At 41.4% G+C, this 19,972-nt stretch overlaps 1 protein-coding gene across 4 annotated transcripts in view; it reads left to right on the forward strand.

The window, feature by feature from the left end:
• The window catches only part of klhl32 (kelch-like family member 32), a 277,267-nt gene extending 264,174 nt beyond the window's left edge, over positions 1–13,093 (forward strand). For 3 of the 4 annotated variants that reach the window (XM_080192648.1, XM_080192650.1, XM_080192651.1), the window contains one exon: positions 209–13,093. In XM_080192648.1, the coding sequence (XP_080048774.1) occupies positions 209–370 (162 nt within the window). In that variant the 3' untranslated portion in view covers positions 371–13,093. The remainder of the gene's footprint in view (positions 1–208) is intronic. The other variant, XM_080192649.1, reaches the window with a different exon arrangement.
• Positions 13,094–19,972: the final 6,879 nt, after the last annotated feature.

Below are 19,972 nucleotides of genomic sequence, written 5' to 3' on the forward strand. Positions count from 1 at the left end.
TAAAAATTCATAAGAAGTTGGGTATAATTGCCAGCAACAAAGTTTAGAATGAATAATTATAAAATGTGTCCATATAAAAAATATACAAAAATGAAGAAGGCTAATTTCAACCAGAAAACTGTTTCAAGAGATTGTGAGATAATTTTTATTTATTATAAAAATGTATATCAAACATAAAAATGTAATTCTATATTGATTTCCTTTTTAGGTCCTGGATGTCAGTACAGAAGGCAAAGAAGAGGTCTTTTATGGGCCAACATTACCTTTTGCTTCCAATGGAATAGCAGGATGCTTTCTCCCAGCTCCTTATTTTACATGCCCTAATCTTCAGACACTGCAAGTGCCTCATCACAGGATAGGTGCTGTGTGAGAGAACAGAACCTAAGGTATCTGTCCACATGTAGTCTGAATGAATGTGGGTATATGTGACATTGACAGTGGTTTTGATATTTTCACCATTTTCTGTGCAAAGGCCTAAGCCTATGTCCAATTACATGATGCCCCAGTCAAGCAGGTACCCTACCTTTTCTTAAATGCATTGTAAAACACCTTAAGTTCCCCTTAAGAGCAGCTGTTCAATGTAGCTAGCACTATGACAACTACTGTTTTTGTCAGAAAACAAGTGTAAAATTACTGTCCATAGTATCTGTTATTGGGCGGTATGGGTGCAGTTTCGGGATCAGAAGTAGTGTCTGGAGTATGTGCACATTTTAGGGGTGAGCTGCAACAGACGCCATATTGGTGAGGGTGTTCTTGTGTGCACATTGAATGGCCATCGTAAGTATGCACAGCAGACAGTGTACAACAGTGATTTCATACAAGTGGTGTCATTGTGGAGCCCAAAAGTCTAGCTAATGCCCTGTCTTAACTTTACATGAACACCCATTCAACAACAGAATGGACTCCCCCTCCAAACCCACCCACCCAACCAACAATGCTATGTAAAGATGTTACCAACTACTTACAGTTTAATTGTTGGTTGATTTATTCAAGCTGAGCTTCCAGTTCTACAAGTGCTTAATGCCTTTTATAGTTTAAGATTGCACAGGTCTACAGGGAGCAATTTTTCTGACTTTAGCACTTTTGTACAAATCAGTTTGACCCGGACACAGACCCACTTATGGGTGTTCCACTTGGAATAGAGCATGACTATGAGAATGAACAGAGACCACTCAGAACAGGACAAACTGTCAGAAGAGGGAGTAAATGTGGAAAAAGTGCTCACAGCAGGCGAACTGCCCAAAGTGCTTGGTTTGTTCAAAAGAAAAAATGCTGGAAAATCTCAGCAGGTCTGGCAGCATCTGTGAAGAGTGAGAGGACCTGATGTTTCGAGTCCAGATAACTCTTCGTCAAAGCTTTGTTTGCTGTTCTCTTCCCTGAACCTTAGCAAGGAGTAATGTATGCAATGACTGCTGTTCAGTAAAGAGATCCTCATCGAAATCTGCCACCATCTGAAACCTCTGAACAAGGAAGAGGATTGCATATCCAGTGGTTTTAAAGATAACTGTGGCAATAAACGTTCATGGTTCCTTCCAGGCTAGAGCTGGAGTCATTCGTAGCACCATGCAGTTCTTTTGTCTGCAGTGGTGTAAAGGAGGCCACAGATGCTCTCCCTTCATTCTCCCTTGCCAAAGAGAAACAGGCGAAAGAAGGAAACACATGGCTTTGTTGGAAATCCAGGCTTTCTAATGGTGCAGATTGTGTGGCTTTCTGGGTGCCACATGTCACCTCTGCCCTACACTAGAATTGAAAAAGTTTCTGCTTCCTCAACATCCAGTTGATGTATAACTGCAGGCAGCGAATCAAGCAGGTTAATGCTCATTATGTTAGCAGCAACAATGATGCCTTCATTCTGACAGTTTGCCCTTGCAATTACATTTGAACCCCACCACTTCAAAGTAAAGAGTGGTTACGGGGTGACATCAACTGTTGTTAAAATCCCCAAAGAGACCAATAACTTTTTAAAAGAGATGAATTTTCCAGCAAACAACAAAAAAGAATTGCATAACAAAAATTCACATTTTAAGACTTCAGTTCTCACAAATAAACTGAAATCAAAATAAACTAAACATTGTCTAACAGACAACTAATACGCAAGAAAATGTAATAAAAGCAGAAAATGTTGGAAAGAGTCAACAGATCTATCAGCAGACAGAGAAAGAGTTAACGTTTCGAGTCTGCTTGATTCTTCTTCAGAGTTCTGAATCTCTTGATTTGCTGTGACACGCTCCAAGCCCCATGGTACACAGTATCAGGATTATAGCAGTCTGAACCTGCAGTGCAGCAAGCTGACCTTAAATGGCTTAAGAATGAACTTCCACTGCAGCATTCAAACATTAGGTGGAAGCTGCTTGTGCTGCCAATAGAAGCTGAGACATCCATCATCAAATGCTGCATCATGCTCTGGTGCACCAGTGGAGTTGGCAATCACTTCTCTGCTGGAAAGGGTGGGATCTAAGCTCTCTGCAAAATCCAGTGCCAAGTTTGGTGCCGAACCCCTCCATGCTGTTTAACATTAAGGACAGGCTTCCCAGTGCACCTAGCATTTCGTTGTGAATAGGCGTTAGCATTAAATGTTCATTTGAGATCCCTGCAGCAGAGCTCATGTACGATCTCAGCAATCGGTGAGCTGACAGCCATACTGGTCTTGGCAGCAGGCCACTTCTATGCTAACGTCTATATTATCCACAGTGTGAATCCCTGATCTAATGTTCCAAGTGTGAGCGAAATCATGTAACATATATTTTCATCGTTATTATTCCTCCACTGCTTGCTGGGATTGCATTTCTTGGGTAGCTGAAGGCACAGTGTAAAGTTATAGTGTGGGAAAAGTGAGAAGCTTACACCATCTTCAGCTTGCAATTCAGAAGAACTTGTGGAATGAGGGTGAAGAGGAGGTAGAGGTATGAGGATACCATTGTGTTCAGTGGCCATGGTCTCAGTAGTGGACATCCCAATAATAACTTGCACTGTCTCTTCCATGGGGATTAAGACATGCAGGTATGGCACATTCCTTCCCATTGATTTCTACAGCCTCTGGCTGTGCATCATTCTGTCCTGCAAGAGAGTGGAAAGTGCGTCAGTGAGTGTTGGGTAATTTGTTGGGTGATATAACTGCCGTGGTTGAATGGCTGGCAACATGTGAAAACTGAGGAATCTGACTTTGAGGCTCATAGCAGTGCTAAATGTGTGAGGTTGAGATGAAGCTTTTGGATGTTGGATATGATTGTTGAGGGTTTGTTATTACCTAAGAAATGGTAGTGTAGTGAATTAAAGCGTTTCTGAGGCCAGTGGTACAGTTGGTGGGATATAACATTTTCAGGATGCATTTACGGACCTTGACTATTGAGACAATTGAAGTTGCAGCATTGCATCCATGACTTTGGAACTTGAATCATGGCATTGATCCCTACGGCTAGTTGTTCTGCCTCCAAACAAGTATCTGGAACATTTTCTGAAGAAATGAGGCACATTCCTTCCCTCTCCTCCAACAAGGTTTTCAGCACAGAAAACCCCAGAGCCTGCAATCTCCAATACTGTGCCATTGTTCAAGGTTCCCAAGTAAAATTCATTTCAAATGTAACTGTCAGTCCCTGCTCCAGCTACAGTGCACTTCCCCTTTAAGAGATACAGACTGGCTTTAACTGCTGCTAGCCATTCACATTAGTCACCTGCTGTTGCATCCAGCCAATCAACAACAACGTTAACACAGACTGCACACAGAAATCATTTAAAACAGCAGGAGCAGAAGTTGACTTGCCGCCTATGCTGCAGTCAACAGGTGCAGGTTAATTGCACGTGGAGATCTCTGCATTCATTTTTGGAGGCTATTAAATTTAGTCCCCAAGATTGGTCAGTGGTTTCAAGAGAATAATGAACATCTGGCATTTATTTAAGGGAGATTATTTTATTCTTTTTACAGAGATGAATGCTGAATCTGATTTTATACACAAGTCTCTATGGTTACATCAACATTCATTTTTCTTTCTCCTTGTTTGTGGGGAAAATGGATTGCCAACATGCAGTTAGTGATTTTTAGATAAGGATTTCTATTAATTTCCTAACCGTTAGTTGTGCTGTTCTGATTGTGCTGTGAGTTAAAGTTTAATAATAGTCGTCTTCTTCATTTTATGTACCCGCAAGAAAGTTAATTTGGCCATTGTGCAGTTTACCTCATTATCCCCACTGGCAGATTGAAATTTACCAATCAAACATTAAAGAGTAAAAATTGCAGAATGCAATACTTGTGGGCAAATTCTCCAGCCAACAAGTTCATGCTTCATCCAAACTGGGAGTAGAGGAAAGTCCTTATGAGAATGTGAAGTGCTCATCTAATATTACCACCACTGGTAACTTCTACCTTGAAATGCTAATTTGGGGACATATTTTTGCAGTTCTGCATCCAAAATATATCATAAGTTTATAAATATATCAACTCTTTGTACATACATCAACTCTATGTATATATTTCCAGGATGTCTTGATAAACAAACAGCAAGGCCTCATCCTTAACAGTTGACTCACATCATAGTGATTAAGAACCCCATGAAAATTTGGGAGCAAGTGATGCATTTGGTATTTAAGTTATTCCAAACCAGCACTCGTCATCCCAAGGAAAAATAATGTAAGTAAACATTATATGACAAATTTCCTAGTTATCAAGACTGAACCACCAGGACGGATGATGAGGGGATTTGAAAAAACAGGTGGAAGCCACTGTTGCTGGGACCATTACTCATTGTGCCCCGTATGATGTTCTGACGCTGATCTAAATTGGCCTTGTCCAAAAAATGTATGAGAGATTTGTTTTAATATTAGCACTCTAGTAAGGAGACGGAAATCAGCACAGGTAAGTTTTTCCACTTTTCTCACAGAGGGGCATATGCTGTGTGATCACAGGATTCCGTATGTAATGAGATAACCAGGTGGTTCTGCAGCATCTTTGAAGTGTATATGAAAATGCACATTAACTTCAATTTGTATGACACCAAATTTTCAGAGTTTTCTGTAGGAATTTTTTTAAGTTTTGGAGATGCTTGGCCAAAATTTGAGATGTGGAAATTTTATCAGATATTCCTCTCTCTTTGTGTATTTGATAAGAGGTCATAGAAATTAGGAGTAGGTCATTTGGCCTTTCGTGCCTGCTGCACCATTATTTATGATCATGGCTGATCATCAAATTCAATTTCCTGATACCTCCTTCCCTTCATATCCCTTGATCCCTTTAGCCCCAAGAGCTATATCTAATTTATCTTGAAATGAAGCAAGACAGGTTTGACTGCTTCACATATACGCTATCTATCCTTTATCCATGCACATCTAGTTGGAATCTGCAAATTAAATGGCAGTGCTATCTCTGATACGCGAAGTGCCCATTACAGAGTTATGGTGTCTGCAGATGACCTGCAACACAATATCAATTTAGAGTAATATAGGCTTATACCTTGCCTTCAACTTAATACAAGGTACTGCCAGACACATTCACAATTAATCAATTGGCAACACACTTGTGCACGATAGGCTTTGCCAGAACTCTGCTGGTTCATGCCACCCATGTGGGCATCAAGGTGTGTTTACATAACTTCATGTCCGGATACACTACAAGCGACCATTATGAGAAGTGACCAGCAACACTGGTCAAATCCAACTTTTCAGGCAGCAGTTATGAGATCGCATTTAAGAGACTCTTGTAAACTATTTAAAGAAGCTAAACAGCACGAATGGGATCTGAGAGAATGAGATAATCCTCATATTCAGAACAACATTGAAACAAATATGGTACATTAAAGACTGGAATTTGAGATCAGTAGCAAAGTAGCCCCACTTATCACTGAGCTCAAAAAGACCTGTGCGCAAAATTAGCACCTGGTTGTGGATCTCACCTTTTGCAATGTTAAATTCCTTCTAGTGTTAATAATGATATCAAGCTGGCTCAGCATCCAATCACTTTGAAGTGTTCTCACAGACAGTGAACAAGGAAGTAGAAGGAATTTGATCATCCTTCGCTTTATAATTTTACAGAAAACTAAATAAAAATTAGAACATGTATAGAGTCATAAAGGTTTACAGCATGAAAACAGGTCCTTTGGCCCAACTTGCCCCTGCTGGCCAGTTTTTGCTACTAAGCTAGTCCCAATTGCCTGAGTTTGGCCCATATCGCTGTAAACCCATCTTACCCATGTAACCGTCTAAATGCTTTTCAAAAGACAAAATTGTACCTGCCTCTACTACTGCCTCTGGCAGCTCATTCCAGACACTCACCGCCCTCTGAGTGAAAAATTGCCCTTCTGGACCCTTTTGTATCTCTCCCCACTCATCTTAAACTTATGCTCTCTAATTTTCAATCCCTACCTTTGGGAAAAGATGTTGACTATCTGTCTACCTTATCTATGCCCCTCCTTATTTTGTAGACCTCTATAAGATTATCCCTAAGCATCCTACATTCCAGGGGGAAAAAGTCCCTATCTATCCAGCCTCTCCGTATATCTGAAACCATCAAGTCCCAGTAGCATCCTAGTAAATGTTTTCTGCACTCTTTCTAGTTTAATATCCTTTCTATAATAGGGTGGTCAGAACTGGACACAGTATTCTAAGTGTGGCCTTATTAATGTCTTGTACAGCTTCAACAAGATGTCCCAATTCCTGCATTCAATGTTCTGACTAATGAAACCAGGCATGCTAAATGCCTTCACCACTCTGTCCACCTGTGACTTGACTTTCAAGGAGCAATGAACCTGTACACCTAAAACTCTTTATTCTATAACTCTTCCTAATGGCCTACCATTAACTGAGTAGGACCTGTCCCAATTCAATTTACCAAAATGCATCATCTCACATTTATCTAAATTAAACTCCATCTGCCATTCATTGGCCCACTGGCCCAATTAATCAAGGTCCCTTTGCAATCCAAGATAACCTTCTTCGCTGTCCACTATGCCATCAATCTTGGTGTCATCTGCAAACTTACCATGCCTCTTATATTCTCATCCAGATCAATAATATGAATAACACTGACACCTGAAGCACGCTGCTGGTCCCTGGACAATCCTCTACTACCACCCTCTGTCTTCTGTCATCAAGCCAATTTTGTATCCAATTGCAACAACCTACCATTCGGTACCTTGTCAAAGACCTTGCTAAAGTCCATGTAGACAAAGTCGACTGCACTGCCCTCATCTATCTTCTTGGCTACCCCTTAAAAAAACTCAATCAAATTCATGAGACATGTTTTCTACTCACAAAGCCATGCTGACTATCAGCAATCAGTCCTTGCCTTTTTAAATGCCGATAGATCCTTTCTCTCAGAATACCTTCTAAAATCCTACCCACTACAGATGTTTGACTCACCAGTTTGTAGTTCCCAGGCTTTTCCTGCAGCCCTTCTTAAACAAAGGCACAATGTTTGCTTCACTCTTCAAGCACCTCAGTTGTGGCTGTCGATGATTCAAGTATCTTTGCTGGGGACCTGTAATTTCCTTTCTAGCCTCCCACAACATCCTGGCTTCATCAGGTCCCAGGGATTTATCTGACTGATGTGCTTTAAAACTTTCAGCACCTCCTCCTCTGTAATATGTACATTCCTCAAGACCACTATTTATTTCCCCAAGTTCCCTAATATCCATGCCTTCCTCAACAGTAAATACCAATGAGAAATATTCACTTAGGATCTCACCCATCTCTCTTGAATCCGCACATAGATGATCTTGTTGATCCTTAAGAGGCCCTAATCTCTCTCCCTAGTTACTCTTTTTCCCTTTATATAGTTACAGATGAGAATAATTTAGAAACTGAAGCAAGATAAATTTTAAAAATAAATTAGTCACCTGATTATTTTAAGAGTGTGGATTTTTTTATCATAACGAAGACATATGACATTCCACAAATTAGCATACCCTTAAAAGATACTTACATGAGATACAACTTTTTCAAGGGGCTTTACAACAAGAGTGATAGCATAAAATTGGAAGCTAGCATTAATTTAAATTATTTCAAATGAGGACCTAGCACAGCCTGTTGAGCAGCAGTAACAGCAACACCTAGATTTCTGTATTTAACTGCGCGTGTGCAGACATAGGAAGTTGCTGTCAGATTACAGTTGAAATATTGGCTGTAATATCCTAACTATGTTACGGGTTGTGGGTTTTAAATAAACAAAAAATACGTGGTTTGCACAGGTAGATTCAAGCTAACAACATCAGATTTATTCTAGGACCTCTTGCCTGTGCAGATACAAACTGAAAGTAAAACAGCAACCTGTGCAACACCCTAATGACATCATCCCAATGATATCACCATGAAATCAGGTAATGTGCTCATAAAGCAATCTGCAACCACTTAAATATATAACAGTGGCAAACACTGACAGTTTTCCCATTAATTACAACCACAAAAACTGAGCCATTATTGGACTCACTATTGTCAGTTTACAGTTTCAGATGGCTATGCAACTCAGGGGTGATTTAGAATTCACCTTTGCCGGCTTGCCAAGATTCTCAGTCTATTGATATGAGCTCAGCACTCCTTTCTCTTGCCTGTGGAGCTTGAATGTCTCAATGTGTCTTGCCAATCACAAAATGTTAAATTTGGTCAGAGCTTCCTCTGACTCGTTCTACTCTGTTGCAATGAATCTTCACTAGTGCTCTTTATTGTTGCTGTAGTTTGATTGGAAATATTGGGGGTATTTTTGAGTTTAACTTAGTGGAACTGGATGATAATTGTTTTAATCAACTTTTTTGTTATGGGTTGGAGTTGGGCCAGCAGTTGTTACTCATCCCCAATTGCCCTTGAACTGAGTGACTAGCTAGGCCATTTCAGAGGGCATTTAAGAGACTACTGCGTTGCTGTGGATCTGGAGTCAATAGGCTAGACTAGGTAAAGATGGCAGATTTCCTTCCCCAAAGGACAACAAACCTTATACCTTTAGCCCGAGAAGGGCAAAGGCAGCAGGAGTCACCACCAACTTCTTGTTCCTATCCCAAGAGGCTCCACAACCACCCTGTCCTCAGTGATATAAGGGGGCTGTCATGTCAGTGCCAAAGATGAGGTGGAAGTTTTGGAATCATTTTCAACTGGAAGTGGGTGATCCATCTTGGTCCCCTCCTGAAGTCACCACCATCATGCATCCCATTTTTCTGTCAATTTGATTTTTTCCATGCGATATCAAGAAACAGCTGTATGTTTAGGGCAAGTCTGCGAGCCCTGGCAACATCCCAGTTGTAGTAATGAAGTCTTGTGCTGCAACACTAGCCATGCTCCTAACGAAATTGCTCCAGTACAGCTACTATACTGGCATCTACTTTGCATTTAGGAAAATTGCTCAGGAAAGTTCTGTCCACAAAAAGCATGACAAGTCCAACTTAGCCAGTGACTCCCTATCACCCTACTCCCAACCTTTGATAACATTGCTGGAGAATGTAGCTCATAGTGCTTTATAGCATCAAAAAAAACAGAAAATGCCAGAAATACTCAACAACGAGGGCACACACTACTTAGCAAAACTTGTTCACTGACAGCCAGTTATGGTTCTGCTAGAGCTACTTAGCTGCAGACCTAATTATAGTCTTGATCCAAATCTGAACAAAATAGCTAAATTCCAAAGCTGGGATGAAAATGATTGCACCAACATCTCGGCAGCATTTGACTGAGTGTGGTGTCAAGCAGCCCTGGAAGAATTTTCATCAGTTGTAATTAGGAGGAACACTCTCCACAGGTTAAAATCATAACTAACACAAAGGAAGATGGTCATGGTTCTTGGAGGTCAATCATCTCAGTCCCAGGATATTGTTGAAGAAGTTCCCCAGTGACCTAGGCCCAACCATCTTCAGTTGCTTCACCAATGATCTTTCTTCTAAGGTCAGAAGTGGGAATGTTAGCTTAGTGGTTTAGTGTCATTCACAACTCCCCCCACCATATACGACAAGATGTGGACAATATTCAGGCTTAGGCTGAAAAATGACAGATAATGTTTGTGCCACATTAATGCCAGACAAAAAAAAAGAATGTAACCATTTTCTCTTGGCATTCAATGGCTGAATTCCATTGCTGAATCCCCCACCATCAATGTTCAAGAAGATTACTGCTTTACTATAAATATGTGTGTATATTCATTGATGTATGTTATATAAATATTAATTATATATAAACAAGAGCAGGTCAGATGTTGTGAATTCTGAGGCAAGTTACTCATCTTCTGTGCTCTCTGAGTCACAAGCCAGGATGGTGATGGAATGCTGTCCACTTATCTGGATGCGTGCAGGTCCAAAAACACCACAAAAGCACATATCTAGGACAAATCAGCATGCTTACTCAGTGCCCCCGCCACCACCTTAAACAGCCACTCTCTCCACTACCAATGCACAGTGTCAGCAGCATGTATTAGCTACTCTCCAAGCCTCTTTCACCAGCAACTTAAAAACCCGCCACCTCTGCCACATAAAAGGACAAGGGCAGCAAGGTGCATGGGAATGTCACCACCTGCAAGTTGCCATTCAAGTCAAACACAACCTTGGCATGGAAATATATCACCTTTCCTTTACTGTTGCTGAATCAAAATCTAGAAACTCCTTTCTTAACAGCACTGTGGTTTTACCAATACCAAGTGAATTGCGGCAATGTGAGAAGGTGGCTCACCGTCATCTTTTCAATTGCAATCAAGGATGGGTAACAAATGTTGGCCAAGCCATTTACATTTGCATCACCACAAACAAATTAAAACACACACCATCCCAAGTTTTGAACTATATTGCTACTCCTTCATTGTTCCTAGATTAAAATTCTTCACAATCTGTAGCTAGCGGGAGCACCTTCAGCATATGGACTGCAGTGGTTCAAGATGGTGACTCACTACCATCCTTTCTGGAATAGTTAGAGTTGAACAATAAATGCAGGCCATATTGGTGACAACCATGTAGCAAACATGGATTTTTAAATACTTGAAAAACATTTGCAAGTAATGATATATTATTGTGCAACCAACTTTATAAAATTTAAGCATTTAAGAACTCAGATGGCCCATTATGTTGTCCATACATCTCTCATGAAGATCTAAGTATCCCATTAGCTCTTTATTTTGAGAATTCACTGACAACAAGAGGCTGTTGAGTGGAACTGTAGGAATGTGTTTCTGTGTATGTGTGTAATATCCAATTTTTTTCCATTCAATGGCCATATAAGCAGGAATTTGCATTATTAAAACTGTTTCTGATGTAACATTGGTGCATAGATCTTGGGCATTTTTGAGGAATGTGTAATATTTGATACAAGACATTACAGCATTTTTTTTATAAATCTAAATCCTGCACCGAGTGTTTATCATGCATTACTGGCATAACCAACCCTATCAAGCTGGTTGCAAAAAACTTGTATTCCATAATGAAATCCATGTGGTTCAATATTTGCCTTCAGTGCCTAGGTAACAAATTGGTGGAGCAGATAACTGTCCATTACAAAATCAGCCTGGTTTCAATGGAATAGAAATGGGACCGATTCTCTAATGGCCATTGAAGTGCTCTACCAAATTTCTACTCAGGCTGCTCATAGAATACAATGGGGTAGATTCTTACGTGGAAAATCCTTGAAAAAGCAGTTGAAGAGTGACAGGAAGTTACTGTCCTTTTCGCATTGTCTTACTAAAATGTCGCCTTATTGACCGATGTAAGAATCAGCAGCTTTGCAAACCACAATTGTAGACTGCATCTTGTGCATTAAGTATTGTAAGATTAAAGCATTTCATTATTTGTGATAGAGTCTTTGCATCCTTACTCATTGAAAATGCAAGGATAAAACTGGTTACTGCAGTTCAGTATCACTCAGTGGTCCAGATTGTGTTTCAGAACATGATTCAATGGCCACCCATGTAATATATCCCACATTGCTTCATAGTTGGTATACTGCGGACATTCCATCTGCTATGGAAAGGCCATGATGCATCCCTTGTGTTATGGCACCATGACTTATGGGCTTTCACATTCATAATAAAACTCATTAATCTACACTGCACAACCTCTGGTGCAATAGCCTAAATTTAGTCTCATTATTCACCACATATTTTGTAGGACGTGTGTTTTATTCTCATCAACTTCAATGTATTTACTACTGATAATTGCAAAGATATAAAACTGTACACTGCAGGCTAATTAGAAATATCACTTCCAACACTATGAACTGTGAAGCTCGGTTTGAAATACAGTGGTTTGATGTTTGACCAATCAGGGCTGTGCCAATGCAGTTGTGTTAGCTATTTAAGTAAACCAAGGACTCCAGGCTATTGTTCAATAAATTTTCCTGTTTGAATGGAAAAATGTCAATCAAGTCTTTGAACAAAGTTTTACATGATGTGGAATCTATTGTTATGGGCTTCCTCAACAAAATAAAAGCAGAAACATGTGACATATAATGCACATTGATGCCTGTATAGCAGTTTATATAAATAAAGTAACGTGTAAGATAATACATTTCGAAGTATGTTCCATAATCTCTTTTTTTAATGTAGTTGATTTCTAACAATAAGATACTGGTGACAATCTCTTATCCAGGAGCTTAAATCACAGGTAGTTTTTCAAGATTTTTTATTGCAGAAATAGGTTACTGAGTTTTGAAAATGTTCCCTACGTTGTGATACCAGTCTCTGCATCAAACTTCAGGTTGTATACTTACACATATTTGAGTTGTAAATTTGAACCTTTTAAGAAATATCTCAAAATAAACTGCTCAGTAGAAATATCTTTATGATACATTTGTTGGGTTATGATTTGCTTTCAGTATCTTAACATGCAGCTGCTGCAGGAAGCAGCCCCTTACCCATACCAAAAATGATTATTCTCTACTAGTAATATCCGCTTGTCAGTTTGAAATCTAGAAACTTGCTATAATATCTGTTGTATTATATGCCTGCATGCCGTTGTAATAAAAAGGTGTTTAGCAAAACAAGGGTTGATGCGGGACTGAAAGCGCACTGCCCACGGTATGATGTATAGAGTCACATGATGTGAGACTCGGAGAGAACACTCTGGAAGCAGCCTGCATGGAGACAGCGCCATGCATGACAATATCTGGGATCTGTAAATAGTTAAAGCTTAACAATAAATGATTCATGTTTAAAAGGACAAGTCTAAGCTCCTAATAATTGAGACACTGCAAACAAACACATAACACCACATTGTTCTCAGCTGCAACACTACATTAGCAACATTGTTGGCAGCATGGATGCTTCTAAAAGATATTGGGGGTTCACTGGGCCTGCTAAGTGGGAATCCTGCAGGGCTGATGTCAGGGCTGAAATGGGAATTGCGCTGGGCATCAGACCCATTGTGATTCTCTCGGCCCATCCTGTCAGCCTCGGGAGAAAACCTTATTGATATGCAAATAAAGACAATTAATTACCATAGAACATTACAGCGCAGAACAGGCCCTTCGGCCCACGATGTTGCGCTGACCAATTAAGAAAAAAGCAATGACCCTCTAACCTAAACCAACCCCTTTCCATCCATAAACCTATCCATGGATCTCTTAAACGCCCCCAAACTAGGCGCATCTACAACTGCAGCAGGCAGGGCATTCCATTCCCTCACCACCCTCTGGGTAAAGAACCTACCTCTGACATCCGTCCTATAACTACCACCCCTTAATTTAAAGCTATGTCCCCTCGTGCAAGCTTTCTCCATCCGAGGAAAAAGGCTATCACTGTCCACCCTATCTAAACCTCTAATCATCTTATATGTTTCAATAAGGTCTCCTCTTAGCCACCTTCTTTCTAACGAAAACAACCTCAAATCCCTCAGTCTCTCCTCATAGGACCTTCCCTCCATACCAGGCAACATCCTGGTAAACCTCCTCTGCACCCTCTCCAAAGCCTCCACATCATTCCTATAATGTGGGGACCAGAACTGTACACAATACTCCAAGTGCGGCCGCACCAGAGTTTTGTACAGTTGCAACATGACGTTGTGGCTCCTAAATTCAATCCCCCTACCAATAACCGCCAAGACACCGTATGCCTTCCTAACAACCTTATCGACCTGATTTCCAACTTTCAGGGATCTATGCACATATACACCTCAATCCCTCTGTTCGTCAACACTATTCAGAGTCCTACCGTTAGCCCTATACTCTACACATCTGTTATTCCTGCCAAAGTGAATTACTTCACACTTTTCTGCTTTAAACTCCATCTGCCACCTCTCAGCCCAGCTCTGCAACTTATCCAAGTCTCCCTGTAAACTATGATACCCCTCTTCACTATCTACCACTCCTCCGACTTTGGTGTCATCAGCAAATTTACTAATCCATCCTTCAATACCCTCATCCAGATCATTTATAAAAATTACAAACAGCAGTGGCCCCAAAACAGATCCCTGAGGCACACCACTTGTAACCGAACTCCATGACGAATACTTTCCATCAACCACCACCCTCTGTCTTCTATCAGCTAACCAATTCCTGATCCAATTAACTAAATCACCCTCAATCCCATACATCTGCATTTACTGCAGAAGCCTTCCATGGTGAACCTTATCAAACCAGGTTTGAGACTAGATGCTCTCGCCAACTAGTTGCCTTACCCACAACCAATGGGAGTCCATCAAGCAGGATTTGGTACAGGTCCTGACAAACCAGGACATGGAACCTTGGACCCTGGGTGGGAGACTGGGGGTGGGGGGCAAGGAAGTAAGTGCTGTGCCCATGTGACCCCTGACATTGCAGAGGGAGGTCTCCCCAAGGGACTGGGAGGTTGGGTGGACTCAGACTAGGGAGGAATGTAAGAATGAGCTCATCAAGCCCATTGCCTCCAGAAACTATGTTCAAATTGCTTCAAGTTGGATTTTACCCAACTTGATTTGCTCCTGAGGGAATGCCTCTTTGAACTCCACTTAACATTGAGTAAAACATCACAATAACTATTACTCTGTGCAATATTCGCAGATCATTTTCTGATTGTTATGGCAGCAGGTTCTGTAAAGTATTTTGAATCTCAGCTTTTCCTAATTATTTTAAACACTGATGCTAAACAGATATTCACCCAAATTCTATTGAAGAAGTTACCAACCAGCATTCACTAGTCCTCGCCAGCACCCTCTAAAATATTCATTATTCTGTAATAGGAAAAAAAAAGTCTCATCTCCTCTTGTCTGGTTTGCAGCTTCCACTTTTATATTTGTTTCCTTATGCTATGCTGCCATAGCTCAAGTATCTACAATGACCTAAGCCTTGCAATCTATTCGAACTGGAGTTCTCTAGTTTTCACCATTGAAAGCATTCACTCACGCTATAGCATTGACACAAGTTGCATTTCAGCTAAGTATCCCCTGCTCATATTTGCAGTATTTCTGCCGTTTACTTTTGTGGGAGGGACTAGAACTGGAGGGCAATGTTGAAAAATAAGCAATCTTCCATTTAAGTTGGAGATAAGGAAAAATTCTTTCTCTATGAGTGTTATTAGTCTGTGGAATTCTATTCCCCAGATTTTAGTGGAGGCGCTGAATTTGTTCATGGCTGAGTTGGATTGATTTTTGATGGACAAGGGTGTCGAGGTTTTGCGAAGCAGACAGGAAAGTTTCTGGAGGCAATGGGCTTGATGAGCTCATTCTTACATTCCATTCACTTGGAATTTGTGCTATCTTTTGCTTTCACTTTGTGTTTTTCTATTTCAGGCTTATAGCTTGACAGGACTAGTGGAAATAGACAATGTACACAGCTTTTGTATGATGTTATATTTGTCTCCTGCTGGAGTGTCATTTGATGAAGTCCTTCAGTAAAGAGTTCAGGGAGAAAGCTACAAAACTCATCTTGATTATGTAGCGGTATTGCAGAGCCAGAAAGTACACACAACAAAAGAAAAAGGAAGAAAGGATTATACATTTTTTCTTAAAAATTAACAAAAATAGCTGTGGGTTATGACTGGATATTTTCCCACTCTTTTCCATTCCATCAACGGATGACACTTATGGCAAAGAGCTGGGAAAAGCAAGAAAGCAAAAATGTCAGCCATTTCACATTAAAACAAAATGCTGCAGATGCTGGAGATAGGAAACAAAAACTGAGTTTTGAGAAAGGGGACCACAACTAGATCAGTCATGGTCTTTTGGAATGGCAGTGTAGACTCATAGGGCCAAATGGCATCCTCTTGCTCCTGAGCCCTAAGTTCCGTAAGAGAAATGGCAAACAAACTTAATTATCTCCCAAACTTATGCCCACACTGAAACATATTTCACCAGGAATAATGAATCATGTTCCAGAATGGGAATCCTGGTTAATTCTCCCCAACCCTATCCTCTGCAACCACCACCACACCACCCCCCCCACACCCCTTCCAGTTAGCAGTGCCAAGGTTAATTGTAACAGACCCAAAACTCATCCTATTTAAAATGAATAAACACATGTGGACAAAGCATATGTTGCTGACTAAACCAAGTACCTCACTGAACATTGTACTGTTTTCAATGTCAAAGCTAAAACTACATAGATCACCTAAGAGATAACAGAATTACAAAATCATGTAAAGTTATATCCCCTCTGTTTTAATGTCACTGTCTTAGAACTGGTTCCTGTCCTGGCAAGACTCCAGTTCTCAGTTGGCCTTGTCACTCTGAACATCTCACACCTGACAGGTGTAACAGGCCTGTCACGTAATTTGATGGGTGCATCTAGTTTGTAACAGATCCCACTCATTACCATTTTGTCCTGTATATGTTGCTCACCCTTGTGATATGGACCACCTCAGACTTTTTTCCCCCTATCTCTAGACAGATGAAGCAGTGCTATTCAACTGCAAAAAATAATCAAGCTTTGTTGTTGGTTCCCATCTCTATTGAACCTATTGTGGTGGAAACCACACCAAGTTGTATTCTGTGCACTGATGACATGGATAGACCATGTTCAAGTTAAATCAGATACTGAGCTTCCTAAAGAGGAAAAGAATAGGAACAAGCAAGGATTCCCTTCTTACCCATATCATTTAAAATACTTATCAGTTCGTAAGCCGATGCAAGGTACATTGGGACATGAAGCCATGGGAAACTTTAGTGGGCAGAGAGAATTATGAATGAAGTTACTGTTTCATTTACCTATGGGAAGCCCTTGCGAAATATGAGATCTAATTGCAAACATATATTCTGAGATAAGTGGGCTTCCTCAGTAATTATAAAACTAAAAAAGCTTCTACTTTCTAATTGAAAACAACAATAAAATAGTATAATTCTTAATAAAGTTTGCATTTTAAAGTTAATGAATGCAACCGTTAAAACAACTGGGCCCTGAAATTCCATGAGACCCCATCCATTTCCCCTTCCCCTGTCTAACCATGGCTCTTGGGATGATTGGCAGAAACCACAGAGAAACAGTACGAACAATTCCTTCTAGTCATTTGTGCTGGAGATCCTCGACGGTGGTTCCAGGTACCCATTTTTAAGGTGTATTTTAAATGCAAAAATTCCCAATTAAGCAAAAACGCAAATACTTTACAAGAATGCAAATTCATGGCTGCTTGAGAGTTACGTCCCCACAGTTATCCATATTACACTGCATTTGCCATGCATCCTGTCAAAATCTCACTGAAGCATCTCTGCATCCCCCTCACAGCTCACCCTCCCACCCAACTTTGTATCATCTGCAAATGTGGAGATAATACATTTAGTTCCCTTGACAAAATCAGTAATAATGTGAATAGTTAGGGTCATAGTACAGATCCGTGCGCTACCCCACTAGTCACTGCCTGCCAATTAGAAAAAGACCCATTTATCCTAACTCTCTGCTTGGAACCTGCTTTCTATCAATCTAAAGACACTAAAAACAGATAATAAAAACTTCCACAGGTTTTTAAATAGGAAAAGACTAACTAAAGGTAGTGTTGGTTTTCTTGGGAGAAAGTCTGGGAAACAAGGAAATAATAAGAAGTCTCACAACACCCAGGTTGAAGTCCAACAGCTTTATTTGGTAGCACAAGCCACAAGTTTTTCGGACTACTGCTCCTTCATCATGTGAGTGGGACTTGTGTTCACAAACAGGGCACATATAGATACAAACTCAGTTTACAAGATAGTGGTTGGAATGTGAGTCTTTACAGGTAATCAAGTCTTAAAGGTACAGACAATGTGAGTGGAGAGAGGGTGAAGCGCAGGTTAAAGAGATGTGTATTGTCTCCAGCCAGGACAGTTAGTGAGATTTTGCAAGCCCAGGCAAGTCGTGGGGGTTACAGATAGTGTGACATGAACAAACAAGAAAACAGCAGAGGGTGGTGATACTCCCAAAAAAATTCCAAGTGTTGAATTAGCGAGAAAACTGGAGTAAATCACATCTTTTTCAACGGGAGGTTAAAAATGGATCTCTTAGCAGCAGAGTGCACTAGTGTGATTCATGTTGAAAGACTAGCAGCGGGGCCTATTCCCACCTGGGAGGCCGGCAGCATAGTGTAGAGTGGGTCACTGCACATGCGCTAATCTATCAGCGCAGAGATTGGCGCATGCGCAGTAGCTCTGTTCTGCCAGCCTCCCCATTACTGGCCACATCAAGTGCTGACAGCTCTGTGTTCCCCGCAACGGCAGCCCTCTGACTTCCCACACAGGGCGATCACTGCCTCCCCCGACCATGTCCGGGCCCAGCTACAAAGCCAGCCTCAAACCTCCCCTGACAGTTTTGCCTCCCCTCCCCGCAGTGCTGATCCACCCCACCCACATTGCTAACCTCCCCCTCCAACCCCCGCAGTGCCAATCCCCTTTGCTCACCTCAGCGGCCCCGACCCCCCCTCCATCAGTGTGTCCACCTCCACCCTCCCCCCCCCCCCCCCCCGCCAATCCCGATGGCCAGCCCTGATCGTTTGCTTCCATTCCTCCCCTGCTGATCCCAATGCAGAGTGGCAGCAGGACTCCACCCCCACCAACCACCCTGCCAGAGCGTGTCCCATCAGGCCACACACACCCCATCCCCATGGGGCACTGCCCTATGCTCAATGGGCAATACCAAGGTGCCACCTGGGCCTTGGAACTTTGCCACTTTGGCAATGCCACGAGGCCATCGTTGGCACTGTGAAGATGCCAATGTCCAGTGGGCCTCCCCCGATGCCTGGCCCTCTGGGAGGACCTCAAATGCCTCCCTTCTCTCCAGTGGTGTCGGGGTGCCAGTTATGAGTATTTCACTCCAGCTATTGTAAACACCACAGTGAAATACTCGTAGCTGGAGGGAAAGGCTAGCGGGCCCAGAGACTTTGCTATTTTTATTTAAAACCTTTCTGCATATCTAATGCAGCGCGTGCCTGTTTCTGGCATGGAGCTGATGGTGTTGGAAATCTGGTGCTGAGAGAGATGCTCAGGGCTGGATGCCCGGCATGGATCGCACTAATCCAGCCCCGTTGAAATCTCCTGGCCCGCTGCACTTTTTTTTAGCACAGTGGGATGGGAGGATTGCACACACACACACACCCCCCCCCCCCCCCCCCCCCCCGCCGCCCCGGCTGCCTTTATCTCCTCACTTTAGACTTAGAAAGCTTCAAAAAGATACTTGAAAATGAAAAGGTGAAAGAGAGAGAGGAACTTAAAATAATCATCATCATTCGACCTAAAGACAGACAGGTCCTCAGGACCAGATGACCTGCATCTTAGGGTCTTAAAATAAGTGACAGCACAGATAGAAGTGCCATTGGTTATAATTTTCCAAAAGTCCTTAGTTCTGGAGAAGTCCCAGTGAATTGAAAATAACAAATCTAACAACTTTTATTCAAGAAAAAAGGGAGCTCACAACAGGAAACTATAGGCCAGTTAGTGTTACGTCTGTCCTAGGTTATTGAATAATCATGTCTCATTTCATATTTCCAGGTTTAGAATAGCATGCTCCCTCACTGGCACTATAATGTACTTACTACTCTAAGAAATTATCCCAAATGCCCTCTCTGGGCTAATTTTCCAGGCCACCTTTGTCAATCTGATTCACCCAATCGACATGTAAGTTGAAGTCTCTCATCACCAATCTGTAAACAGAAACATGC

This window comes from Carcharhinus amblyrhynchos, chromosome 7 (assembly GCF_965287045.1).
Source record: "Carcharhinus amblyrhynchos chromosome 7, sCarAmb.v2.hapA, whole genome shotgun sequence".
NCBI lineage: Eukaryota > Metazoa > Chordata > Chondrichthyes > Carcharhiniformes > Carcharhinidae > Carcharhinus > Carcharhinus amblyrhynchos.